Genomic DNA, 27,932 nt, shown 5'->3' with positions numbered 1-27,932 from the left:
ATCCAGGATTATTGAACTGGACCCAAACTCAGACCAAGGCAGCAGTTCATCCATCCTGGAGGATGGAGCTGTACCCAATCTCAGAATGGCAGCAGTTCACCCATCCAGGATTCGGGCACTGCACCCAATCTCAGTCAGGCTGCAGTTCACCCATTCCTGATTAGGGAGCTGTACCGAATCTCAGAGCGAGGCAGCAGTTCACTAACCCAGGATTAGGGAGCTGTACCCATTCTTGGAGCGAGGCAGCAGTTCACCCATCTTGGATTATGGAGTGTACCTAATCTCAGAGCGAGGCAGCAGTTCACTAATCCTGGATTAGGGAGCTGTACCCATTCTCAGAGTGAGGCAGCGGTTCACCCATCCTGGATTATGGAATTGTACCCAATCGCGGAGCGAGGCAGCAGTTCACCGATTCTGGAGTAGGGAACTGCACCCAATCTCAGAGCGAGGCAGCAGTCCACCCATAATGGTTTAGGGAACAGTACCCAATCTCAGAGAACAGTACCTAATCTCAGAGCGAGGCAGCTGTTCACTTACCCAGGATTAGGAGCTGTACGCATTGTAAGAGCGAGTCAGCTCTTTTAATTATGGAATTGTATTCAATCGCGGAGCGAGGCAGCAGTTCACCGATTCTGGAGTAGGGAACTGTATCCAATCTCAGAGCGAGGCAGCTATTCACTTACCCAGGATTATGGAGCTGTCCCCAATCTCAGAGCGAGGCAGCAGTTCACCCATACTGGAGTAGGAAGCTGTACCCAATCTAAGAGCGAGGCAGCAGTTCACCGTTTCTGGAATAGGGAGCTGTACCCAATTTCAGAGCTAGGCAGCAGTTCATCCATCCAGGATTATGGAGCTGTACCCAGTCTCAGAGCGAGGCAGCAGTTAACGCCACCTGGAGTAGGGAGCTGTACCCAATCGCGGAACGAGGCAGCAGTTCACCTATCCTGGATTAGGGAGCTACACCCATTCTCAGAGCGAGGCAGCAGTTCACCCATCCTGGATTATGGAGCTGTACCCAGTCGCGGAGCGAGGCAGCAGTTCACCGATTCTGGAATAGGGAACTGTACCCAATCTGAGAGCGAGGCAGCAGTTCATCCATCCTAGATTGGGAGCTGTACCCAGTCTCAGTGAGTCAGCAGTTCACACATCCTGTAGTACGGAGTTGCACCCAATCTCAGAGCAAGGCAGCAGTTCATCCATGCTGCGTGAGTCAGCAGTTCACCCATTCTGTAGTAGGAAGTTGTACCCAATCTCAGAGCAAGGCAGCAGTTCATCCATCCTCGATTAGGGAGCTGTACCTAATCTCAGAGCGAGGCAGCAGTTCACCCATCCTGGAGTTGGGAGCTGTACCCAACCTACGAGCGCCAGCAGTTCACCCTTCCTGCAGTAGGGAGCTGTACCCATTCTCAGAGCGAGATGCAGTTCCCTAACCCTTGATTAGGGAGCTGTACCCAATCTCAGAGCGGGGCAGCAGTTCACCCATCCTGAATTATGGAGCTTTACCCAATCACGGAACGAGGCAGCAGTTCACCGATTCTGGAGTCGGGAACTGTACCCAATCTAAGAGCGAGGCAGCAGTACATCCATCCTAGATTATGGAGCTGTACCCAATCGCGGAGCGTGGCAGCAGTTCACCGATTCTGGATTAGTGAACTGGACCGAATCTAAGAGCGAGGCAGCAGTTCACCCATCCTGGATTAAGGGAGCTGTAGCCAATCTCAGAGCAAGGCAGCAGTTCATCCATCCTGGATTGGGGAGCAGTACCATATCTCAGAGTTGCAGCAGTTCATCCATCCTGTGGTAGGGAGCTGTACCCATTCTCAGAGCGAGGTGCAGTTCCCTAACCCTTGATTAGGGAGCTGTACCCAATCTCAGAGCGGGGCAGCAGTTCACCCATCCTGGATTATGGAGCTTTACCCAATCGCGGAGCGAGGCAGCAGCTCACCGATTCTGGAGTAGGGAACAGTACCCAATCTAAGAGCGAGGCAGCAGTTCACCTATCATGGATTCGGGAGCTGTACCCAATCTCAGAGCGAGGCAGCAGTTCACCCATCCTAGATTATGGAGCTGTACCCAATCTCAGAGCGAGGCAGCAGTTCACCCATCCTGGATTATGGAGCTCTACCCAAGCTCAGAGCAAGGCAGCAGTTCATCCATCCTGGTTTGGGGAGATGTACCCTATCTCAATGAGTCAGCAGTTCACCCATTCTGTAGTTGGAAGTTGTACCCAATCTCAGAGCAAGGCAGCAGTTCATCCATCCTCGATTAGGGAGCTGTACCTAATCTCAGAGCGAGGCAGCAGTTCACCCATCCTGGAGTTGGGAGCTGTACCCAATCTACGAGCGCCAGCAGTTCTCACTTCCTGCAGTAGGAAGCTGTACCCAATCTCTGAGCGAGGCAGCAGTTCACCCACCCTGGAGTAGGGAGCTGCACCCAATCTCAGAGCGAGGCAGCAGTTCACCCATCGTGGATTAGGGAACAGTACCCAATCTCAGTGATCCAGCAATTCACCCGTCCTAAAGTAGGGAGCTGTACCCAATCTCAGAGCGAGACAGCAGTTCATCTATCCTGGAGGAAGGAGCTGTACCCAATCTCAGACTGACAGCAGTTCACCCATTCTTGATTAGGGAGCTGCGCCGAATCTCAGAGCGAGGCAGCAGTTCATACGTCCTGGATTTTGGAGCTGTACTTAATTTTAGAGCAAGATAACAGTTCACCTAGGAGTAAGGAGCTGTGCCCAATCTCTGAGCGAGGCAGCAGTTCACCCATCGTGGATTAGGGAACAGTACCCAATCTGAGAGCGAGGCAGCAGTTCACTAATCCTTGAGTAGGGAGCTGTACCCAATCGCGGAGCGAGGCAGCAGTTCACCGATTCTGTAGTAGGGAACTGCACCCAATCTTAAGAGCGAGGCAGCAGTTCACCCATCCTGGATTAAGGGAGCTGTACCCAACCGCAGAGCAAGGAAGCAGTTCATCCATCCTGGATTGGGGAGCTGTACCCAATCTCAGTGAGTCAGCCGTTCACCCATCCTGTAGTCGGGAGTTGTACCCAATCTCAGAGCAAGGCAGCAGTTCAGCCATCCTCGATTAGGGAGCTGTACCTAATCTCAGAGCGAGGCAGCAGTTCACCCATCCTGGAATTGGGAGCTGTACCCAATCTCAGAGAGAGACAGCACTTCACCCACCCTGTAGTAGGGAGCTGCACCCAATCTCAGAATGAGGCAGCATTTCACCCATCGTGGATTAGGGAGCTGTACCCAATCTCAGTGATCCAGCAGTTCACCCGTCCTAAAGTAGGGAGCTGTACCCAATCTCAGATAGAGGCAGCAGTTCACCCATCCTGGATTGTGGAACTGGACTCAAACTCAGACCGAGGCAGCAGTTCACCCCCTCCTGGAGGACGGAGCTTTACCCAATCTGAGACTGACAGCAGTTCACCCATTCTTGATTAGGGAGCTGTACCCATTCTCAGAGCAAGGCAGCAGTTCACCCATCCTGGATTATGGAGCTGTACCCATTCTCAGACGAGGGAGCAGTTCACCCATCCTGGAGTCGGGAGCTGTACCCAATCTCAGACCGAGGCAGCAGTTCACTAATCCTGGATTAGGGAGCTGTACGTATTCTCAGAGCGAGGCAGCAGTTCACCCATCCTGGACTAGGAAGCGGTACCCAATCTCAGTGAGGCAGCAGTTCACCCATCCTGGATTAGGCAGCTGTACCCAATCTCAGTGATGCAGTAGTTTACTCATCCTGGATTAGGGAGTTGTACCCAATCTCGGAGCGAGGCAGCAGTTCCCCGATCCCGGAGTAGGAAGTTGTACTCAATTTCAGAGCCAGCCAGCAGTTCATCCATCCTGGATTGGGGAGCTGGACCGAATCTCGGAGCGAGGCAGCAGTTCCCCGATCCTGGAGTAGGAAGTTGTACTCAATTTCAGAGCCAGCCAGCAGTTCACCCACCCTGGACTGGGGAGCTTCTCCCAATCTCAGAACGAGGCAGCAGTTCACCCATCCTGGATTATGGAGCTATACTTAATTTCAGAGCAAGACAACAGTTCACCAATCGAGGAGTGAGGAGCTGTACCCAATCTCAAAGCGATAGCAGTTCACCCATCCTGGCGTAGAGAGCTGTCCCCAATCTCAGTGAGGCAGCAGTTCACCCACCCTTGACTTGGGAGCTGTCCCCAATCTCAGACCGGGGCAGCTGTTCAACGATCCTGGAATAGGGAAATGCTCCCAATCTCAGAGCGAGGCAGCAGTTCACCCCTCCTGGAGTAGTGAGCTGTACTCAATTTCAGAGCCAGCCAGCAGTTCATCCATCCTGGATTGGGGAGCTGTACCCAACCTCTGAGTGGCAGCAGTTCACCAATCCTGGGGCGTCATTCTCCGACCCTCCAGAATGGCCGTTGGCCACCGAGAACCCCGCCCCCGCCGGTTGCCGAAGCCTCCGAAGGGAGAAAAGTCGGCGGGGCGTTAATGGCGCCGCTGCCGTCGGAGAATGGAACGGGTCTGCGCAAGGCAGCCGGTTTTCGGCCTGCCGATATTCTCCCTTCCGGATGGGCCGAAGTCCCGTCGACGTGATGACCGTTCACGTCGACGTAAATTAAACCTCCTTTTCACCAGCGTGGAGGTGAGTGACGGCCTGGGGGTTTGGGTCTGGGCAGGCGATGGCGTGGCCGCAGTCTGAATGTGTGAGGAGAGGTGTGTCTCGGGTTGTGTGTGCGGCGGGGGGGGGGGGGGGGGTGGGGAGGTGGTTAGAGTGTGCTGGGCTCCGGGGGAGTGCCGGGAGGGGGGTCCGTGCCGGGGAGGGGGATGGGGTCCGTGCCGGGGAGGAGGTTGGGGGGGGTCAGTGCCTGGGAGGGGGATGGGGGGTCCGTGCCGGGGAGGAGGTTGGGGTCCGTGCCGGGGAGGAGGTTGGGGGGGGGGTCCGTGCCGGGGAGGGGGAGGGGGATGGGCGGTCCGTGCTGGGGAGGAGGTTGGGGTCCGTGCTGGGGAGGAGGTTGCCGGGGAGGGGGATGTGGGGTCCGTGCCGGGGAGGAGGTTGGGGGGGTCCGTGCCGGGGAGGAGGTTGGGGGGGGTCCGTGCCGGGGAGGAGGTTGGGGTCCGTGCCGGGGAGGAGGTTGGGGGGGTCCGTGCCGGGGAGGGGGATGGGGGGTCCGTGCCGGGGAGGAGGTTGGGGTCCGTGCCGGGGAGGAGGTTGGGGGGGTCCGTGCCGGGGAGGAGGTTGGGGGGGTCCGTGCCGGGGAGGAGGTTGTGGTCCGTGCCGGGGAGGAGGTTGGGGGGGTCCGTGCCGGGGAGGAGGTTGGGGTCCGTGCCGGGGAGGGGGATGGGGGGTCCGTGCCGGGGAGGAGGTTGGGGGGTCCGTGCCGGGGATGGGGGGTCCGTGCCGGGGAGGGGGATGGGGGGTCCGTGCCGGGGAGGGGGAGGGGGGTGGGCGGTCCGTGCCGGGGAGGAGGTTGGGGTCCGTGCTGGGGAGGAGGTTGGGGTCCGTGCCGGGGAGGAGGTTGCCGGGAAGGGGGATGTGGGGTCCGTGCCGGGGAGGAGGTTGGGGGGGTCCGTGCCCGGGAGGAGGTTGGGGGGGTCTGTGCCGGGGAGGAGGTTGGGGTCCGTGCCGGGGAGGAGGTTGGGGGGGTCCGTGCCGAGGAGGGGGATGGGGGGTCCGTGCCGGGGAGGAGGTTGGGGTCCGTGCTGGGGAGGAGGTTGGGGGGGTCAGTGCCTGGGAGGGGGATGGGGGGTCCGTGCCGGGGAGGAGGTTGGGGTCCGTGCCGGGGAGGAGGTTGGGGGGTGGTCCGTGCCGGGGAGGGGGGGGGGGGATGGGCGGTCCGTGCTGGGGAGGAGGTTGGGGTCCGTGCTGGGGAGGAGGTTGCCGGGGAGGGGGATGTGGGGTCCGTGCCGGGGAGGAGGTTGGGGGGGTCCGTGCCGGGGAGGAGGTTGGGGGGGGTTCCGTGCCGGGGAGGAGGTTGGGGTCCGTGCCGGGGAGGAGGTTGGGGGGGTCCGTGCCGGGGAGGGGGATGGGGGGTCCGTGCCGGGGAGGAGGTTGGGGTCCGTGCTGGGGAGGAGGTTGGGGGGGGGGTCCGTGACGGGGAGGAGGTTGGGGGGGTCCGTGCCGGGGAGGAGGTTGGGGTCCGTGCCGGGGAGGAGGTTGGGGGGGTCCGTGCCGGGGAGGAGGTTGGGGGGGTCCGTGCCGGGGAGGAGGTTGGGGTCCGTGCCGGGGAGGAGGTTGGGGGGGTCCGTGCCGGGGAGGAGGTTGGGGGGTCCGTGCCGGGGACGGGGGGTCCGTGCCGGGGAGGGGGATGGGGGGTCCGTGCCGGGGAGGAGGTTGGGGTCCGTGCCGGGGAGGGGGATGGGGGTTCCGTGCCGGGGAGGAGGTTGGGGTCCGTGCCGGGGAGGAGGTTGGGGGGGGTCCGTGCCGGGGAGGAGGTTGGGTGGGGGTCCGTGCCGGGGAGGGGGATGCGAGGGCAAGTGAGTTGGTCCACCTGGCCAGGTGCCAGCCTCCAACAGTTGGACCCATGCGGTCCATGCCTCCTGGCTGGGGGGAGCAGGGGATATGGGCAATGATGACATGTCGTCGTTCCCCTTCCCCCCCCACCAGGCCGTCATGTTTTCCGATCATCCAGCGATGTTGGCCGCCGTGGCGGCAGCCGCTAATGTCTATGTTGCCCTGGATGAGGAGGAGGAGGAGGAGGAGCGTGCCAGAGAGGCGGCGCAGGCTGCCGCAGAGGGACAGGCGGCAGCCGCCCAGGCTGGAGGGACACCTGACCGACAGGACGAGGAGGGGGAGGAGGACGTCGCGGCCCCACGGCAATGGAGGCACCCGAGGGCGCCCCGTGTGTACCGCCCCGGCAGTCATACCAGGACCTCACGGACCGGGAATGCAGGAGGAGACTCCGGATGAGGCGGGAAACCGTGGCACACATCTGCCACCTGCTGGCACACCTGTCACCGCGTGGCACTGGCGGGGGACACCCTCTCCCAGTGTCCGTCAAGGTTACGGTGGCCCTGAACATTTATGCAATGGGGTCATTCCAGGCACCGAGTGGGGACCTGTCCGGCATATCGCAGATATCGGTGCATCCGGGCAGTGACAGATGCCATGGTGCACCGCTACATCCGCTTCCCTGTGGACCGGGCCAGCCAAGATGACCGGGCCCGTGGGCTTCTCTGCCGTGGCCGGGTTCCCCATGGTCCAGGACGCGATTGATGGGATGCACGTCGCCGTGCAGCCACCTGCAGATAACAGGGCCGTGTTCACCAATAGGAAGGGGACCTATTCGATGACCACCGCATGATGATCCTGCACGTCTGCGCCCGTTACCCAGGCAGTGTACATGACTCATACGTGTTGTCGCGGTCATCCATCCCCGGCATGTACGAGGGACGCCATCCCTGGCTGAGGGGCTGGTTGCTGGGCGACAGGGGCTACCCATTGCGATCGTGGCTGATGACGCCTATACAGAGGCCACGCAATGAGGCGGAGAACCGCTACAATGATGCCCATGTAGCGACAAGGGGAGTGTTAGAGAGGTGCTTTGGCGTGCTGAAGTTGCGTTTCAGGTGCCTGGACCTCTTTGGGGGCGCCCTCCAGTATCGGTCAGATAGGGTCGGCCGCATCATTGTGGTGTGCTGCGTCCTGCACAACATAGCCCAGCAGAGGGGCGATGTGCCGCAGGCAGAGGAGGGCGGAGTGGAGGAGCAGCAGGAAGAGGCGCAGTCCTCCCCAGATGAGGGGGATGGGGGTAATGGTCAGGGCAGACTGGGTAGACACAGGCGGGTGGCTGTCCACCGTTACCGGCTGGCCCAGCGGGCACGGGACAGACTGATAGCCGCCCGCTTCACTGACTCGATGGGCGTGGGAATCGGGTAGTATGGCCACAGACCGCACACCATGGCAACAGCCGACCACCCACACCCCCCACCCATCCACCCACCCAGCACCCTCACCCCCCTCCCCAACCCCACCCACCCCACCCGCATGCACAGCCCCCCCCCCCATTGCCGATCCACCTGCGGCACAACGGGCCGGGCTCTCACCGTTGCGGGTGGACGCATGTCTATTGCAGGCCATGGAGGATGATGACAACCCGCCCTGCGGTGAGCTCCTGGCTCCACATCGTTGGACTATGTCTGACCCATGGCCACAGTACCACCATCCACCCGGACCATCCCTGCATGCGGCTGTGACATCCCGTCCTCTGCCCGGGGGGATGTGATGGCGGCCCAGGGGGAACGGGGCAGACTCACCTGGGGCTGAGGTAACACCACCCCTCACACACACACTTGCGCTCAACCTACATGACACCCCCGCACGCTTTGGACAGAGCACAAAGGCAGCTTCTGTAGGTGTAACATTGACTTTAATAACCAAACGAGCCCCTAAAACTCATCTGTGCCCTGCACCCGTGCCAACTTACTCAGTGTCTAATTGTTTGGCCTTACGGGCCCTTTGACTACGTCTACGTGGTTCCCCAGACGGTACAGCAGAACTGGAGGTGGACTCCTGTGATTCCTGCCCTCTGACACTGGATCCCTTTGGTGGCCGTTTCCTGGGGCGTCCTGGCCTAGATGGGCCAGGCTGCGGCCCGGGCGACTGGGATGGCGAGCTGCCAGCCTGTCCTGCCCGTTGCCCACCCGATGCACCTGGGACGGAAGGGGGGGAGTCCAAGGTGTCGCGGTGTTCCGGGACCTCCCCTACAGGGGGAGCCGGGACGGACCACACCACCTCCTCCTCCCTCGCGGTGCCCGATGGCTCCCAGGCCTCTACATGGGTGGGGGATGCGAACGGACTGGCCATCCGACGCCCCCCCGACATCTGGCGCTGCCAGTCCTGGAGGCCAGTGCTGATATCGACAGGGGTCTGCAGGTTTGCAGCCATGGGGCCCAGGGGGTTGGCAAACCCTGTCTGTGACAGTGCGACGCCGGCTCGCACATGGCCACTGGCGCCGATGCCCTCAGCGATGGCCTGCAGAGACTGGGCCATGGCCTGCAGAGACTGGGCCATGGCCTGCTGAGACTGGGCTATGGTGTTGAGCGCCTCTGCCATCTGGCGCTGGCACTGGCTCATGGCCTCCTGTGAGAGGGCAGCCATGTCCTGGGCCACAGACGCCGCCTGCACGGAAAGCCCCAGGCCTCACAAACCGTTCCCTATGTCTGACACCGTCGCACCCATTGCCTCCACCGCGGACGCAACTGGTGCGGTGTCGGCCTGGATGGCACGTATGACCGGCACCACTTCCAGCTCCTGGACGCGGGTGGACTCCTCCACCTGCGACTGCAGCCGCCGCAAGCCGGCCGTCACCCTCTTCGCTCGTCTCCGGGTCGGTGGTTGCATCGGATCTATGTGTGGGTGTGGTAACTCCAGGAACCCGGGATCCATCTGGGCGGCAGATGTTCGCTTGGGCTGGGCTGCCCTCCGACTGCCCGGCCCCTCTGCTGCTCCTACCTCCACCTGCTGTACTGGGACGGCTGTGTTGTGCGCACCAGTGAGTGTAGCAGACGCCTCATCACTAAAGTGCCCAACCGAGGTGAGTGTTTCTGCGATGGTGGAGGGTGTTGGTGACAGCAGTGGCGTTGTGTCGTGCTCTTCGTCCCACTCTGAGTCCATGGCACTTTGGGGTGGGGGTTCGTCTCCACCCATCCACTCTGAGTCACTGTCCGGTATTTCGTCTTCCTGGGTAGTGCTGTCCCGGGTAGGGGTGTCCTGGGCAGTGCTGTCCCGGGTAGTGGTGTCCTGGGTAGTGGTGTCCTGGGTAGTGGTGTCCTGGGTAGTGGTGTCCTGGGTAGTGGTGTCCTGGCTCGGATGTGACGGGGGCCTGTGGCTGCCCCCCTCGTCGCTGGGTGGTCGCTCCCGCACGTGACGGGGGTGTCGTCTCCCTGTTGCTCCAGGTCTCTCCGTCTCCAGTGGTGTGTGAGGGGCATCCTACGGGCGTCGCATGCTGGAGGGTCCGGGTCTCTCTGTCTCCCCTGGCCTCCGAGGGGCATCCTGCGGGCGTCGCATGCTGGAGGGTCCGGGTCTCTCTGTCTCCCGTGCCTCCGAGGGGCATCCTGCGGGCGTCGCATGCTGGCGGGTCCGGGACTCTCTGTCTCCCGTGGCCTCCGAGGGGCATCCTGCGGGCGTCGCATGCTGGAGGGTCCGTGTCTCTCCGTCTCCCGTGGCCTCCGAGGGGCATCCTGCGGGCGGTCTGCATCTGCGGGGATGGGTGCCTGGACGTTTGCTCCTGCGATACACAATGAAGCATGCATGGTTAGACACGCAGGCAGTGATCAGGTGATATGGGGGAGGGGGATATAGAGGAGGGGGGATATGGGGACGGGCTGTCGGTGGCTCACTTGCTAGTACGCCCCCGACCTCTGCATCAGCAACCTCCCGGTCGTCAGGTCCGCCAGCCAGTTCCAGGGCCCTTTCCTTGTGTTCGGTCAGTGGCCTCATCAGCGGGGCCTCCTCCAGTCCTCACATGCTCCCTATTGTTGTGTGCGCGCTTCTCCTGTGGGGGGGGGGGCGGCGGTGGCAGGGGTAAAAGGCAACACTGTTAGGCAGGTATATGAATGCACGCCATCGGTTGCGCGTGCATTGCAGAGGATAAGGTTAGGGCTGGATTCACTTGGGGATATGGGGGAGGGGGGATATGGGGGAGGGGGGATATGGGGAGGCTCACCCTGCCTGCTCTGACGAGGTCGTTCACCTTCTTGTGGCACTGGGTGCCTGTCCGTGGTGTCAGGGCCGCAGCGGTGACGGCCTCTGCCACTTCCCTCCACAGACGCCGGCTGTGGCGTGGGGTAACTCTGCGGCCGTGCCCGGGATACAGGGCGTCCCTCCTCTGCTCCACTGCGTCCAGGAGCGCCTCCATATCCCGTGACTCGAACCTCGGGGCTGAGCGGCGGCCAGCCATCCAGTCGGGTGTTCCGGTCGGGTGAGGGGGGAGCAGCGCGGCCTTATGAGCCGTCACGCCGTGCAGCGCATATGACGCTGCACGGCATGAACCACGTGCGCTAGCGTGGATCCCGTTACGTCGCTGCTAGCCCATTTCGGGCCGGAGACCTTCAACCCATTTTTCCGACGTGACGCAAGTCGGATTTGCGCCGTTTTTTGCGCCGATCGGCGGACTTTGCGGCGATAACGGAGAATTTCGCCCCTGGTGTCAGGAGCTGTACCCAATCTCAGAACGATGCAGCAGTTCACCCATCGTCGACTGGGGAGCTTCTCCCAATCTCAGAATGAGGCAGCAGTTCACCCATCCTGGATTGGGGAGCTGTACCCTATCTCAATGATGCAGTAGTTCACCCATCCTGTAGTAGGGAGCTGTACCCATTCTCAGAGCGAGATGCAGTTCCCTAACCCTTGATTAGGGAGCTGTACCCTATCTAAGAGCGAGGCAGCAGTTCACCTATCCTGGATTAGGGAGCTGTACCCATTCTCAGAGCGAGGCAGCAATTCACCCATCCTGGATTATGGAGCTATACCCAATCTCAGAGCAAGGTAGCAGTTCATCCATCCTGGATTGGGGAGCTGTACAATATCTCAGTGAGTCAGCAGTTCACCCATTCTGTAGTCGGAAGTAGTACCCAATCTCAGAGCAAGGCAGCAGTTCATCCATCCTCGATTAGGGAGCTGTACCTAATCTGATAGCGAGGCAGCATTTCACCCATCCTTGAGTTGGGAGCTGTACCCAATCTCAGAGCGAGGCAGCAGTTCACTCACTCTGGAGTAGGAAGCTGCACCCAATCTCTGAGCGAGGCAGCAGTTCACCCATTGTGGATTAGGGAACTGTACCCAAACTCAGCGATCCAGCAGTTCACCCGTCCTAAAGTAGGGAGCTGTACCCAATCTCAGACTGACAGCAGTTCACCCATTCTTGATGAGGGAGCTGCGCCGAATCTCAGAGCGAGGCAGCAGTTCACCCATCCTGGAGTATGGAGCTGTACCCATTCTCAGTGAGGCAGCAGTTCACCCACCATTGACTTGGGAGCTGTCCCCAATCTCAGACCGAGGCAGCTGTTCAACGATCCTGGAATAGGGAAATGTACCCAATCTCAGAGCGAGGAAGCAGTTCTTGCATCATGGATTGGTGAGCGGTACCCAATCTCAGAATGGGAGCAGTTTGCCAATTATGGAGCTTTACCCAATCGCGGAGCGAGGCAGCAGTTCACCTATCCTGGATTAGGGAGCTGTACCCATTCTCAGAGCGAGGCAGCAGTTCACCCATCGTGGATTAGGGAACTGTACCCAATCTCAGTGATCCAGCAGTTCACCCGTCCTAAAGTAGAGCGCTGTACCCAATCTCAGAGCGAGGCAGCAGTTCACCCATCCTGGAGGAAGGAGCTGTATCCAATCTCAGTCTGACAGCTTTCACCCAGTCTTGATTAGGGAACTGCGCCGAATCTCAGAGCGAGGCAGCAGTTCACCCATCCTGGAGTAGGGAGCTGTACCCAATCTCAGTGAGGCAGCAGTTCAACCACCCTTGACTTGGGAGCTGTCCCCAATCTCAACGATCCTGGAGTAGGGAAATGTATCCAATCTCAGAGCGAGGAAGCAGTTCTTGCATCAATGTATTGGTGAGCGGTACCCAATCTCAGTGGGAGCAGTTCGCCCTTCCTGGAGAAGGGACCTTAAACCAACCTCAGAGCGAGGCAGTAGTTTATCCATCTGGGATTAAGGGAGCTGTACCCAATCTTAGTGATGCAGCAGTTCACCCGTCCCAGGTCGGCGCAACATCAAGGGCCGAAGGGCCTGTACTACGCTGTAATGTTCTATGGGCTATAGAGTAGGGAAATGTACACAATCGCAGAGCGAGGCAGCAGTTCACCCATCCTGGAGTAGGGAGCTGTACCCAATCTCAGCGAAGCAGCAGTGCACCCACCCTGGATTAGGGAGCTCAGAGCGAGGCACCAGTGCACCCATCTTGGATTAGGGAGCTGTGCCCAATCTTAGTGATGCAGCAGTTCACCCGACATAGAGTTGGGAACTGTACACAATCGCAGAGCGAGGCAGCATTTCACCCATCCTGGAGTACGGAGCTGTACCCAATCTCTGAGCGAGGCAGCAGTTCACCCATCCTGGAGTAGTGAGCTGTATCGAATCCCAGGGCGAAGCAGCAGTTCACCCATCCTGGAGTAGGAAGCTGTACCCAATCTCAGAGTGTGGCAGCAGTTCGCTAATCTAGGAGTAGGGAGCTGCACCCAATCTCCGAGCCAGGCAGCAGTTCACCCATCCTGGCGTAGGAAGCTGTACCCAATCTCAGAGCGAGGCAGCAGTTCGCTAATCCTGGATTCGGGAGCTGTACCCATTCTCAGAGCAAGGCAGCAGTTCACCCATCCTGGAGTAGGGAGCTGTACCCAATTTCAGAGCAAGGCAGCAGTTCACCCATCCTGGAGTAGGGAGCTGTACCCAATCTCAGAGGGAGGCAGCAGTTCACTAATCCTGGATTAGGGAGCTGTACCCATTTTCAGAGCGAGGCAGCAGTTCAGGGGGATTGGAACCGATGCAGGAAGCTGGACGGAAACAAAAGGCAGTAAGGGGGAAAGTGTAAGGCAGAGATGCCATAGTCAAAAATCAAAAAAGGCGACAGTACAAGGTACAGTGACTGGGGGGAGCTCAGTGAATAGGCCCAGTAATACTGAAAGGAATAAAACGGGAAGTAAAAACATGAATGGTTGCGACGCAGCAGGTTGTTACATGAAGATATGAGTTCAACAACAAGAAAAATTAGGAGCAATGTTATGGGGAAATATAACTTCGTAGAGGTTACTGATTGAGGTGTTAAGTTTCAAAACAGAGGTTAAAAAGCCAACATAACTGTACTTTACCTGAATGCTCGTAGTATTCGGAATAAGGTAAATGAGTTGATGGCGCAAATCATCGTAAATGACTATGATTTAGTGGCCATTACTGAAACATGGTTAAAAGATGGTCACGACTGGGAGTTAAATATCCAAGAGTATCAAACTATTCGGAAGGACAGAGTGGATGGTAAGGGAGGTGGTGTAGCTCTGTTATTTAAGGATGACATCCAGGCAATAGTAAGGGATGACATCGGTGCTATGGAGGATAAGGTTGAATCCATTTGGGTGGAAATCAGGAATAGTAAGGCAAAAAAGTCACTGATAGGAGTAGTCTATAGTAACATTATGGTGGGGCAGGCAACAAACAAAGAAATAACGGATGCATGTAGAAGTGGTACAGCAGTTATCATGGGGGATTTTAATCTACATGTCGATTGGTTTAACCAGGTCGGTCAAGACAGCCTTGAGGAGTTTATAGAATGTATCCACGGTAGTTTCCGAGAACAGTATGTAATGGAACCTATGAGGGAACAAGCGGTCCTGGATCTGGTCCTGTGTAATGAGTCAGAATTGATTCATGATCTCATAGTTAGGGATCCTCTCGGAAGGAGCGATCACAATATGGTGGAATTAAAAATACAGATGGAGGGTGAGAAGGTAAAATCAAGCACTAGTGTTTTGTGCTTAAACAAAGGAGATTACAATGGGATGAGAGAAGAACTAGCTAAGGTAGACTGGGAGCAAAGACTTTATGGTGAAAGGAACAGTGGAGAACCTTCCAAGCGATTTTTCACAGTGCTCAGCAAAGGTTTATACCAACAAAAAGGAAGGACGGTAGAAAGAGGGAAAATCAACCGTGGATATCTAAGGAAATAAGGGAGAGTATCAAATTGAAGGAAAAAGCACACAAATTGGCAAAGATTAGTGGGAGACTAGAGGACTGGGAAATCTTTAGTGGGCAACAGAAAGCTGCTAAAAAACCTATAAAGAAGAGTCAGATAGATTATGAGAGTAAACTTGCTCACAAAGATAGTAAAAGTTTCTACAAATATATAAAACAAAAAAGAGTGGCTAAAGTAAATATTGGTCCTTTAGAGGATGAGAAAGGAGATTTAATAATGGGAGATGAGGAAATGGCTGAGGAACTGAACAGGTTTTTTGGGTCGGTCTGCACAGTGGAAGACACAAATAACATGCCAGTGACTGATAGAAATGAGGCTATGACAGGTGAAGGACCTTGAGAGGATTGTTATCACTAAGGAGATAGTGATGGGCAAGCTAATAGGACTAAAGGTAGACAAGTCTCCTGGCCCTGATGGAATGCATCCCAGAGTGCTAAAAGAAATGGCTAAGGAAATTGATAATTTACCAAAATTCACTAGACTCTGGGGTGGATTGGAAATTAGCAAACGTGACACCACTGTTTAAAAAAGGAGGTAGGCTGAAAGCGGGTAATTATAGGCCAGTGAGCTTAACTTCAGTAGTAGGGACGTTGCTGGAATCTATCATCGAGGAAGAAATAGCGAGGCATCTGGATGGAAATTGTCCCATTGGGCAGGCGCAGCATGGGTTCATAAAGGGCAGGTCGTGCCTAACTAATTTCGTGAAACTTTTTGAGGACATTACCAGTGCGGTAAACAATGGGGAGCCAATGGATGTGATATATCTGGATTTCCAGAAAGCCTTTGACAAGGTGCCACTCAAAAGGTTGCTGCATAAGATAAAGATGCATGGCATTAAGGGTGAAGTAGTAGCATGGATAGAGGATTGGCTAATTAATAGAAAGCAAAGAGTGGGGATTAATGGGTGTTTCTCTGGTGGGCAATCAGTAGCCAGTTGTGCCCCTCAGGGATCAGTGTTTGGCCCACAATTGTTCACAATTTACATAGATGATTTGGAGTTGGGGACCAAGGGCAATGTGTCCAAGTTTGGAGACGACACTAAGATGAGTGGTAAAGCAAAAAGTGCAGAGGATACTGGAAGTCTGCAGAGGGATTTGGATAGGCTAATTGAATGGGCTAGGGTCTGGCAGATGGAGTACAATGTTGACAAATGTGAGGTTATCCATTTTGGTAGGAATAACAGCAAAAGGGATTGTTATATTATAAATCTAGTGCTAGGAAACAGATAGTTAACAGTAACTTTAAAAAAAATAAAAAATATATCAAAACATTTTTTTTAAACTTTTAATTTTAATTAATTGACGCAATGTCAGTTAGAGGGGTGCAGTGCTCTGACTGTGAGATGTGGCAGGTCCGGGAGGCTTCCAGCGTCCCGGATGGCTTCATCTGCAGAAAGTGCACCCAACTGGAGCTCCTCACAGACCGCATGGTTCGGTTGGAGCAGCAATTGGATGCACTTAGGAGCATGCAGGTGGTGGAAAGCGTCATAGATCGCAGTTATGTAAATGTGGTCACACCCAAGGTGCAGGCAGAGAAATGGGTGACCACCAGAAAGGGCAGGCAGTCAGTGCAGGAATCCCCTGTGGTTGTCCCCCTCTCGAACAGGTATACCCCTTTGGATACTGTCGGGGGGGATAACCTATCAGGGGAAAACAGCAGCAGCCAGAGCAGTGGTACCACGGCTGGCTCTGATGTTCAGAAGGGAGGGTCAAAGCGCAGAAGAGCAATAGTAATAGGGGACTCTATAGTCAGGGGCACAGATAGGCGCTTCTGTGGACGTGAAAGAGACTCCAGGATGGTATGTTGCCTCCCTGGTGCCAGGGTCCGACCGGGTAGAGGGCATCCTGAAGGGGGAGGACAAACAGGCAGAGGTTGTTGTACATATTGGTACTAACGACATAGGCCGGAAGGGGCATGAGGTCCTGCAGCAGGAGTCAGGGAGCTAGGCAGACCTCTAGGGTTGTAATCTCGGGATTACTCCCTGTGCCACGTGCCAGTGAGGCTAGAAATAGGAAGATAGAGCAGCTAAACATGTGGCTAAACAGCTGGTGTAGGAGGGAGGGTTTCCGTTATCTGGACCCACTGGGAGCTCTTCCGGGGCAGGTGTGACCTATACAAGAAGGACGGTTGCATCTAAACTGGAGAGGCATAAATATCCTGGCCGCGAGGTTTGCTAGTGTCACACGGGAGGGTTTAAACTAGTATGGCAGGGGGGTGGGCACGGGAGCAATAGGTCAGAAGGTGAGAGCATTGAGGGAGAACTAGGGAATAGGGACAGTGTGGCTCTGAGGCAGAGCAGACAGGGAGAAGTTGCTGAACACAGCGGGTCTGGTGGCCTGAAGTGCATATGTTTTAATGCAAGAAGTATTACGGGTAAGGCAGATGAACTTAGAGCTTGGATTAGTACTTGGAACTATGATGTTGTTGCCATTACAGAGACCTGGTTGAGGGAAGGGCAGGATTGGCAGCTAAACATTCCAGGATTTAGATGTTTCAGGCGGGATAGAGGGGGATGTAAAAGGGGTGGCAGAGTTGCGCTACTGGTTAGGGAGAATATCACAGCTGTACTGCGGGAGGACACCTCAGGGGGCAGTGAGGCTATATGGGTAGAGATCAGGAATAAGAAGGGTGCAGTCACAATGTTGGGGGTTTACTACAGGCCTCCCAACAGCCAGCGGGAGATAGAGGAGCAGATAGGTAGACAGATTTTGGGAAAGAGTAAAAACAACAGGGTTGTGGTGATGGGAGACTTCAACTTCCCCAATATTGACTGGGACTCACTTAGTGCCAGGGGCTTAGACGGGGCGGAGTTTGTAAGGAGCATCCAGGAGGGCTTCTTAAAACAATATGTGGACAGTCCAACTAGGGAAGGGGCGGTACTGGACCTGGTATTGGGGAATGAGCCCGGCCAGGTGGTAGATGTTTCAGTAGGGGAGCATTTCGGGAACAGTGACCACAATTCAGTAAGTTTTAAAGTGCTGGTGGACAAGTATAAGAGTGGTCCTAGGATGAATGTGCTAAATTGGGAGAAGGCTAATTATAACAATATTAGGCGGGAACTGAAGAACATAGATTGGGGGCGGATGTTTGAGGGCAAATCAACATCTGACATGTGGGAGGCTTTCAAGTGTCAGTTGAAAGGAATTCAGGACCGGCATGTTCCTGTGAGGAAGAAGGATAAATACGGCAATTTTCGGGAACCTTGGATAACGAGAGATATTGTAGGCCTTGTCAAAAAGAAAAAGGAGGCATTTGTCAGGGCTAAAAGGCTGGGAACATACGAAGCCTGTGTGGAATATAAGAAAAGTAGGAAGGAACTTAAGCAGTGAGTCAGGAGGGCTAGAAGGGGTCACGAAAAGTCATTGGCAAATAGAGTTAAGGAAAATCCCAAGGCTTTTTACACGTACATAAAAAGCAAGAGGGTAGCCAGGGAAAGGGTTGGCCCACTGAAGGATAGGCAAGGGAATCTATGTGTGGAGCCAGAGGAAATGGGTGAGGTACTAAATGAATACTTTGCATCAGTATTCACCAAAGAGAAGGAATTGGTAGATGTTGAGTCTGGAGAAGGGTGTGTAGATAGCCTGGGTCACATTGAGATTCAAAAAGACGAGGTGTTGGGAGTCTTAAGAAATAAGATAATGGTAGATAAGTCCCCAGGGCCTGATGGGATCTACCCCAGAATACTGAAGGAGGCTGGAGAGGAAATTGCTGAGGCCTTGACAGAAATCTTTGGATCCTCACTGTCTTCAGGTGATGTCCCGGAGGACTGGAGAATAGCAAATGTTGTTCCTCTGTTTAAGAAGGGTAGCAAGGATAATCCAGGGAACTACAGTCGGTGAGCCTTACTTCAGTGGTAGGGAAATTACTGGAGAGAATTCTTTGAGACAGGATCTACTCCCATTTGGAAGCAAATGGACGTATTAGTGAGAGGCAGCATGGTTTTGTGAAGGGGAGGTCGTGTCTCACTAACTTGATAGAGTTTTTCGAGGAGGTCACCAAGATGATTGATGCAGGTAGGGCAGTGGATGGTGTCTATATGGACTTCAGTAAGGCCTTTGACAAGTTCCCTCATGGTAGACTAGTACAAAAGGTGAAGTCACACGGGATCAGGGGTGAGCTGGCAAGGTGGATACAGAACTGGCTAGGTCATAGAAGGCAGAGAGTAGCAATGGAAGGATGCTTTTCTAATTGGAGAGCTGTGACCAGTGGTGTTCCACAGGGATCAGTGCTGGGACCTTTGCTGTTTGTAGTATATGTAAATGATTTGGAGGAAAATGTAACAGGTCTGATTAGTAAGTTTGCAGACGACACAAAGGTTGGTGGAATTGCGGATAGCGATGAGGACTGTCAGAGGATACAGCAGGATTTAGATTGTTTGGAGACTTGGGCGGAGAGATGGCAGATGGAGTTTAATCCGGACAAATGTGAGGTAATGCATTTTGGAAGGTCTAATGCAGGTAGAGAATATACAGTGAATGGTAGAACCCTCAAGAGTATTGACAGTCAGAGAGATCTAGGAGTACAGGTCCACAGGTCACTGAAAGGGGCAACACAGGTGGAGAAGGTAGTCAAGAAGGCATACGGCATGCTTGCCTTCATTGGCTGGGGCATTGAGTATAAAAATTGGCAAGTCATGTAGCAGCTGTATAGAAACTTAGTTAGGCCACATTTGGAGTATAGTTAGAAACTTAGTTAGGCCACACTACCAGAAGGATGTGGAGGCTTTAGAGAGAGTGCAGAAGAGATTTACCAGGATGTTGCCTGGTATGGAGGGCATTAGCTATGAGGATAGGTTCTCACTGGAACGACGGAGGTTGAGGGGCGACCTGATAGAGGTCTACAATATTATGAGGGGCATAGACAGAGTGGATAGTCAGAGGCTTTTCCCCAGGGTAGAGGGGTCAATTACTGGGGGGGCATAGGTTTAAGGTGCGAGGGGCAAGGTTTAGAGTAGATGTACGAGGCAAGTTTTTTACACAGAGTGTAGTGGGTGCCTGGAACTCGCTGCCGGAGGAGGTGGTGGAAGCAGGGACGATAGTGACGTTTAAGGGGCATCTTGACAAATACATGAATAGAATGGGAATAGAGGGATACGGACCCTGGAAGTGTAGAAGATTTTAGCTTAGACGGGCAGCATGGTCGGCACATGCTTGGAGGGCTGCAGGGCCTGTTCCTGGGCTGTACTGTTCTTTGTGTTTTGGTGGGGTCAATAGGATAGACTCAGCATGTAATTTATGTGCACACAGGTGAGGAGGAGAGGGACCGTTGTGACCAGCTTCAGCAGAAGAAGGCAGAAATTGCCCGGTGTTGGATAAAGTATTGTCTCAATCTGCTGCAAGACTCACGCAAGTTACTCGAGGTATCTGCATTGGGCTGGTTTGTTTCTTTTTCAGTCTTACACAGAAACACTTAAGATGTCACAAGTGACTCCCCCTTGAACTTCTACAAGATGAACAACCGGGCACAAGAGGGGAACAATCCCCTTCATTGTGTACAGAAATATGGCAGGGAATGAGAGAAAATGCGGGCAGTGAGGGCCCTGATCTGTGTCAGCCCTTTCCTCTCCATCATGGGAGGTCTCTGGGCTACAGTAGATCATACTGTGGTTCATTCAGGAGCCCAAGTGGCCATTCTTACATTGTGCCCCCATGACAGTGAATGAACTCACAGCCTCCTGCTTTAGACCTGCATGTTCTTCAAGATGCAAGCTCACTGCCTCTGCTGGCTGCCTGACTGCTGTAGAACTGAACACCTTCAGACAATATACCATTGTGCCCAGCAGATCCTTTGTCATCAGATGAAGGATGTTCAAGGTGTTTAGTAGACCATCTAGTTGAGGTGTTTGGTCACTGATGTATAACTGAGGTCTGACTGTGTTAAATATTCATAATGTGTTCATAACAGGGAACAAAGCAATGGCTGAGGAACTAATTTTGTACTTTGATTCTGTCTTCACAAAGGAAGACGTGAATATTGCATCGGAAGTTCTGAGAAGCACAGGTTTTAGTGAGGAGCTGAAGGAAATTAGTAAAGAAATGGTTTTGGGGAAATTAATGGCATTGAAAGCGACAAATCTCCAGGGCCTGATAATCTGCATCCCAGAGTACTCAAGGAAGTGGCCCGAAAAATAGTAGATCCATTGGTGGTCAGTTTCAAAAATTCTTTGAACTCTGGAATATTTTCTACAGATTGAAGGGTAATGAATGTAAACCCTGCTATTCAAAAGGAAGGTAGAGATAAAACAGGGAACTATAGACCAGTGAGCCTAACGTTGCGAGTAGGGAGGTTGCTGGAGTCCATTATCAAGGATTTCATAGCACAGCAATTGGAAAGCAGTGGTGTAATCCGACAAAGTCAGCATGGATTTATAAAAGGAAAATCATACTCGACAAATCTACTAGAATTATTTGAAGATGCAACTATTAGAGTAGACCAAGATGGATGTGGTTTATTTAGACATTCAGAAGGCTTTCGACAAGGTCTCACATAGCAGATTACTTTGTAAAGTTAAATTGCATGGGATTACAGGTAGTGTCTTGAGATGGATAATAAACTGGTTACCAGATGGGAAGTAAAAAGGTGGAATAGATGGGTCTTTTTCTGATTGGCAGGCAGTGACCAGTGGGGTACAGCAGGGATCTGTGCCAGGACTCCAACTGTTCACATTATATATTAATGATTTGGAAGGGGTGGCGCGGTGGCGCAATGGTTGGCACTGCTGCCTGACGGCGCTGAGGACCCGGGTTCGATCCCGGCCCTGGTCACTGCCCGTATGGAGTTTGCACATTCTTCCGTGTCTGCGTGGATCTCACCCCCACAACCCAAAGATGTGCAAAGTAGGTGCAAAGGCCACGCTAAATTGCCCCTTAATTGGATATAAAGAAAGAATTGGGCACTTTAAATTTATTGTTATGGGCAAGGCATTTTCAGAACCACAAAATGTATCATGGAGTTAAACCAATCTCTCTCTTTAATGTATTTGTTGCTTTTCCTAGCACACGGCTTTTTCCCTAGGTGTGGAATTACAATTATGGACACGTGGGTTTTTAAACACAAAACACTGATTATTCCATGAACTCAACTTAACATCTTAAATAAACGTTGGATCTCTTAACACCCCTTACTTCAAAGATAACTCAGAAAATATTGCAACAGGAAATCATTCCTTAAAATGTTCCTTCAAACTTCCACCTTAACACCTTTAAACAAAATCACATCAGGTTAAAGGCTTTACTTTAAATCACCCAAATGATCCAGAGATAGTCTTTCATGCAGAGATCCAGCTCACTGCAAAACACAGACACTCCCCAAGCTCTTTTTCCTCCAAACTTCAAAATGACTGACCTGACCTCAGCTTTACCCACTCTCTGACATCACTGTTTTCTTAAAGGTACATTGCTTAAACATCCATGTCTTAAAGGTACTCTCACATGACACCTCCCCACAAGAAAAAAAAATAAACCATCAACTTCAAGATGGTTTCATTTTTCACTTTTGCACCATCCACTCAGAAATGTGCACAGTAAATAAACGTTTTTGTTTTTTTTAAAACACATGCAAACAGGTATAATAATATAGTCCATTTTTCTTTGTTCTTCTTCCTCCAACCAAAATCCAGTCTCTTAGAACATAGAACATTACAGCGCAGTACAGGCCCTCGATGTTGTGCCGACCTGTGAAACCACTCTAAAGCCCGTCTACACTATTCCCTTATTGTCCATATGTCTATCCAATGACCATTTGAATGTCCTTAGTGTTGGCGAGTCCGCTACTGTTGTAGGCAGGGCATTCCACGCCCTTACTACTCTCTGAGTAAAGAACCTACCTCTGACATCTGTCTTATATCCATCTCCCCTCAATTTAAAGGTATGTCCCCTCGTGCTAGACATCATCATCCGAGGAAAAAGGCTCTCACTGTCCACCCTATCCAATCCTCTGATCATCTTGTATGCCTCAATTAAGTCACCTCTTAACCTTCTTCTCTCTAACGAAAACAGCGTCAAGTCCGTCAGCCTTTCCTCATAAGATCTTCCCTCCATACCAGACAACATTCTGGTAAATCTCCTCTGCACCCTTTCCAATGCTTCCACATCCTTCCTATAATGCGGCAACCAGAATTGCACGCAATACTCCAAATGCGGCCGCAACATGACCTCATGGCTCCTAAATGTACAGCTGCAACATGACCTCATGGCTCCTAAACTCAATCCCTCTACCAATAAAAGCTAACACACCTTACGCCTTCTTAACAACCCTCTCAACCTGGGTGGCAACTTTCAGGGATCTATGTACATGGACACCGAGATCTCTCTGCTCACCCACACTGCCAAGAATCTTAACATTAGCCCAGTACTGAGTCTTCCTGTTATTCCTTCCAAAATGAATCACCTCACACTTTTCTGCATTAAACTCCATTTTCCACCTCTCAGCCCAGCGCTGCAGCTTATCTATGTCCCTCTGTAACTTGTAACATCCTTCCGCACTGTCCACAACTCCACCGACTTTAATGTCATCTGCAAATTTACTCACCCATCCTTCTACACCCTCCTCCAGGTCATTTATAAAAATGACAAACAGCAGTGGCCCCAAAACAGATCCTTGTGGTACACCACTAGTAACTGGACTCCAGTCTGAACATTTCCCATCAACCACCACCCTTTGTCTTCTTCCGGCTAGCCAATTTCTGATCCAAACTGCAAAATCACCTTGAATCCCATGCCTCCGTATTTTCTGCAGTAGCCTACCATGGGGAACCTTATCAAACGCTTTGCTGAAATCCATATTCACATCAACTGCTTTACCCTCATCCACCTGTTTGGTCACCTTCTCAAAGAACTTTATAAGGTTTGTGAGGCACGACCTACCCTTCACAAAACCGTGTTGACTATCTCTAATCAAATTATTCCTTTCCAGATGATTATACATCCTATCTCTGATAAACCTTTCCAAGCTTTTTCCCACAACAGAAGTAAGGCTCACTGGTCTATAGTTACCGGGGTTATCTCTACTCCCCTTCTTGAACAAGGGGACAACATTTGCTATCCTCCAGTCTTCTGGCACTATTCCTGTAGACAAGGATGACTTAAAGATCAAGGCCAAATGCTCAGCAATCTCCTCCCTAGCTTCCCAGAGAATCCTAGGATAAATCCCATCCGGCCCAGGTGACTTATCTATTTTCACACTTTCCAGAATTGCTAACACCTCCTCCTTATGAACCTCAAGCCCTTCTAGTCTAGTAGCCTGAATCTCAGTATTCTCCTCGACAACATTGTCTTTTTCCTGTGTGAATACTGACGAAAAATATTCATTTAGCACCTCTCCTACCTCCTCGGACTCCAAGCACAACTTCCCACTACTGTCGTTGACTGGCCCTACTCTTACCCTAGTCATTCTTTTATTCCTGACATATCTATAGAAAGCTTTAGGGTTATCCTTGATCCTACCTGCCAAAGACTTCTCAGGTATTTGGATAATTGGAGCGCATTCTGGGGAAGGTGGGACCTGTACAAGCAGGACGGGTTGCATCTGAACCAGAGGGGCACCAATATCCTGGGAGGGAGATTTTCTAGTACTCTTCGGGAGGGTTTAAACGAATTTGGCAGGGGAATGGGAACCGGATTTGTAGTCCAGCAACTAAGGTAGCCGATATTCAGGACGCCAAAGCATGTAATGAGGCAGTGGGGAAGGGAACACTGACAAAGGAGAGTACTTGCAGGCACGGAGATGGATTGAAGCATGTATACTTCAACGCAAGAAGCATCAGGAATAAGGTGGGTGAACTTAAGGCATGGATCGGTACTTGGGACTACGATGTGGTGGCCATCACGGAAACTTGGATAGAAGAGGGGCAGAAATGGTTGTTGGAGGTTCCTGGTTATCGATGTTTCAATAAGATTAGGGAGGGTGGTAAAAGAGGTGGGGGGGTGGCATTGTTAATTAGAGATAGCATAACAGCTGCAGAAAGGCAGTTCGAGGAGTATCAGCCTACTGAGGTAGTATGGGTTGAAGTCAGAAATAGGAAAGGAGCAGTCACCTTGTTAGGAGTTTTCTATAGGCCCCCCAATAGTAGCAGAGATGTGGAGGAACAGATTGGGAAACAGATTTTGGAAATGTGCAGAAGTCACAGGATAGTAGTCATGGGTGACTTTAACTTCCCAAACATTGAGTGGAAACTCTTTAGATCAAATAGTTTGGATGGGGTGGTGTTTGTGCAGTGTGTCCAGGAACCTTTTCTAACACAGTATGTAGATTGTCTGACCAGAGGAGGGGCAATATTGGATTTAGTACTTGGTAATGAACCAGGGCAAGTGATAGATTTGTTAGTGGGGGAGCATTTTGGAGATAGTGACCACAATTCTGTGACTTTCACTTTAGTAATGGAGAGGGATAGGTGCGTGCAACAGGGCAAGGTTTACAATTGGGGGAAGGGTAAATACGATGTTGTCAAACAAGAATTGAAGTGCATAAGTTGGTAACATAGGCTGTCAGGGAAGGACACAAGTGAAATGTGGAACTTGTTCAAGAAACAGGTACTATGTGTCCATGATATGTATGTCCCTGTCAGGCAGGGAAGAGATGGTCGAATGAGGGAACCATGGTTGACAAGAGAGGTTGAATGTCTTGTTAAGAGGAAAAAGGAGACTTCTGTAAGGCTGAGGAAACAAGGTTCAGACAGGGCGTTGGAGGGATACAAGATAGCCAGGAGGGAACTGAAGAAAGGGATTAGGAGAGCTAAGAGAGGGCATGAACAATCTTTGGCGGGTAGGATCAAGGAAAACCCCAAGGCCTTTTACACATATGTGAGAAATATGAAAATGACTAGAGCGAGGGTAGGTCCGATCAAGGACAGTAGCGGGAGATTGTGTATTGAGTCTGAAGAGATAGGAGAGGTCTTGAACGAGTACTTTTCTTCAGTATTTACAAATGAGAGGGGCCATATTGTTGGCGAGGACAGTGTGCAACAGACTGGTAAGCTCGAGGAAATACTTGTTAGGAAGGAAGATGTGTTGGGCATTTTGAAAAACTTGAGGATAGACAAGTCCCCCGGGCCTGACGGGATATATCCAAGGATTCTATGGGAAGCAAGAGATGAAATTGCAGAGCCGTTGGCAATGATCTTTTCCTCATTGTCAACATGGGTGGTACCAGGGGATTGGAGAGTGGCGAATGTCGTGCCCCTGTTCCAGAAAGGGAATAGGGATAACTAGTCTTACTTCGGTGGTAGGCAAAGTCATGGAAAGGGTACTAAAGGATAGGATTTCTGAGCATCTGGAAAGACACTGCTTGATTAGGGATAGTCAGCACGGATTTGTGAGGGGTAGGTCTTGCCTTACAAGTCTTATTGAATTCTTTGAGGAGGTGACCAAGCATGTGGATGAAGGTAAAGCAGTAGTGTACATGGATTTTAGTAAGGCATTTGATAAGGTTCCCCATGGTAGGCTTCTGCAGAAAGTAAGGAGGCATGGTCAGTTGGATAACGAACTGGCTAACCGATAGAAGTCAGAGAGTGGTGGTGGATGGCAAATATTCAGCCTGGATCCCAGTTACCAGTGGCGTACCGCAGGTCCTGGGTCCTCTGCTGTTTGTGATTTTCATTAATGACTTGGCTGAGGGAGTTGAAGGGTGGGTCAGTAAATTTGCAGACGATACGAAGATTGGTGGAGTTGTGGATCGTGAGGAGGGCTGTTGTCGGCTGCAAAGAGACATAGATAGGATGCAGAGCTGGGCTGAGAATTGGCAGATGGAGTTTAACCCTGAAAAGTGTGAGGTTGTCCATTTTGGAAGGACAAATATGAATGCGGAATACAGGGTTAACAGTAGAGTTCTTGGCAATGTGGAGGAGCAGAGAGATCTTGGGGTCTATGTTCATACATCTTTGAAAGTTGCCACTCAAATGGATAGAGCTGTGAAGAAGGCCTATGGTGTGCTAGAGGGATTTACAGAGGGATTGAATTTAAGAGCCGTGAGGTGATGATGCAGCTGTACAAAACTTTGGTAAGGCCACATTTGGCGTACTGTGTACAGTTCTGGTCGCCTCATTTTAGGAAGGATGTGGAAGCTTTGGAAAAGGTGCAAAGGAGATTTACCAGGATGTTGCCTGGAATGGAGAGTAGGTCTTACGAGGAAAGGTTGAGGGTGCTAGGCCTTTTCTCATTAGAACGGAGAAGGATGAGGGGCGACTTGATAGAGATTTATAAGATGATCAGGGGAATAGATAGAGTAGACAGTCCAAGACTTTTTCCCCGGGTGGAACAAACCATTAAAAGGGGACATAAATTTAAGGTGAATGGTGGAAGATATAGGGGGGGATGTCAGAGGTAGGTTCTTTACCCAGAGAGTAGTGGGGGCATGGAATGCACTGCCTGTGGAAGTAGTTGAGTCGGAAACATTAGGGACCTTCCAGCAGCTATTGGATAGGTACATGGATTACGGTAAAATGATATAGTGTAGATTTATTTGTTCTTAAGGGCAGCATGGTAGCATTGTGGATAGCACAATTGCTTCACAGCTCCAGGGTTCCAGGTTCGATTCCGGCTTGGGTCACTGTCTGTGCAGAGTCTGCACGTCCTCCCTGTGTCTGCGTGGGTTTCCTCCGGGTGCTCCGGTTTCCTCCCACAGTCCAAAGATGTGCAGGTTAGGTGGATTGGCCTTGATAAATTGCCCTTAATGTCCAAAATTGGTTGGAGGTGTTGACTTTGGGTAGGGTGCTCTTTCCAAGAGCCGGTGCAGACTCAATGGGCCGAATGGCCTCCTTCTGCACTGTAAACGCAATGATAATCTATGATTAATCTAGGACGAAGGTTCGGCACAACATCGTGGGCCGAAGGGCCTGTTCTGTGCTGTATTTTTCTATGTTCTATGTTCTATGTACCCTCCTGGCTCTTCTTAGCTCTCTCTTTAGGTCCTTCCTAGCTAACTTGTAACTCTCGAGCGCCCTAACTGAACCTTCATGTCTCATCTTTACATAAGTAACATAAGAGACTTTGAACAAAGTCTCTGCACGATCCATCCATTCCTCGACTCCTCGGCATTTCTCTTTAGAATCATATACTTTAGTTCAATCTGACCACAGAGTCCCTTGCAATTCTCCAACACAGGAACATTGGTTAACACCGCTTTCAGGCAGTCAAATGCCTGTTGAAAGTCCGCTGTCCATTGAAATTTTTTGCATTTCTTCAGCAATTCCATCAGTGGAGTAATCACGCTACAAAACGTTTGCACAGCTGTTTGATCAAATCCACTAATTCTACAAAATCG

General features: G+C 52.4%; 1 protein-coding gene across 2 annotated transcripts in view; it reads left to right on the top strand.

Annotated features, from left to right (window-relative positions):
* The window catches only part of LOC140392938 (KIF-binding protein-like), a 206,699-nt gene that overhangs the window by 165,359 nt on the left and 13,408 nt on the right, over positions 1-27,932 (top strand). For both annotated transcript variants that reach the window (XM_072478723.1, XM_072478722.1), the window contains one exon: positions 19,922-20,034. In XM_072478723.1, coding sequence (XP_072334824.1) covers positions 19,922-20,034 — 113 coding nt within the window. The remainder of the gene's footprint in view (positions 1-19,921; positions 20,035-27,932) is intronic.

This window comes from Scyliorhinus torazame, chromosome 16 (genome assembly GCF_047496885.1).
Source record: "Scyliorhinus torazame isolate Kashiwa2021f chromosome 16, sScyTor2.1, whole genome shotgun sequence".
NCBI lineage: Eukaryota > Metazoa > Chordata > Chondrichthyes > Carcharhiniformes > Scyliorhinidae > Scyliorhinus > Scyliorhinus torazame.
Note: the sequence above shows the minus strand (reverse complement) of the source record. Positions and strands in the feature narration are given on the sequence as shown.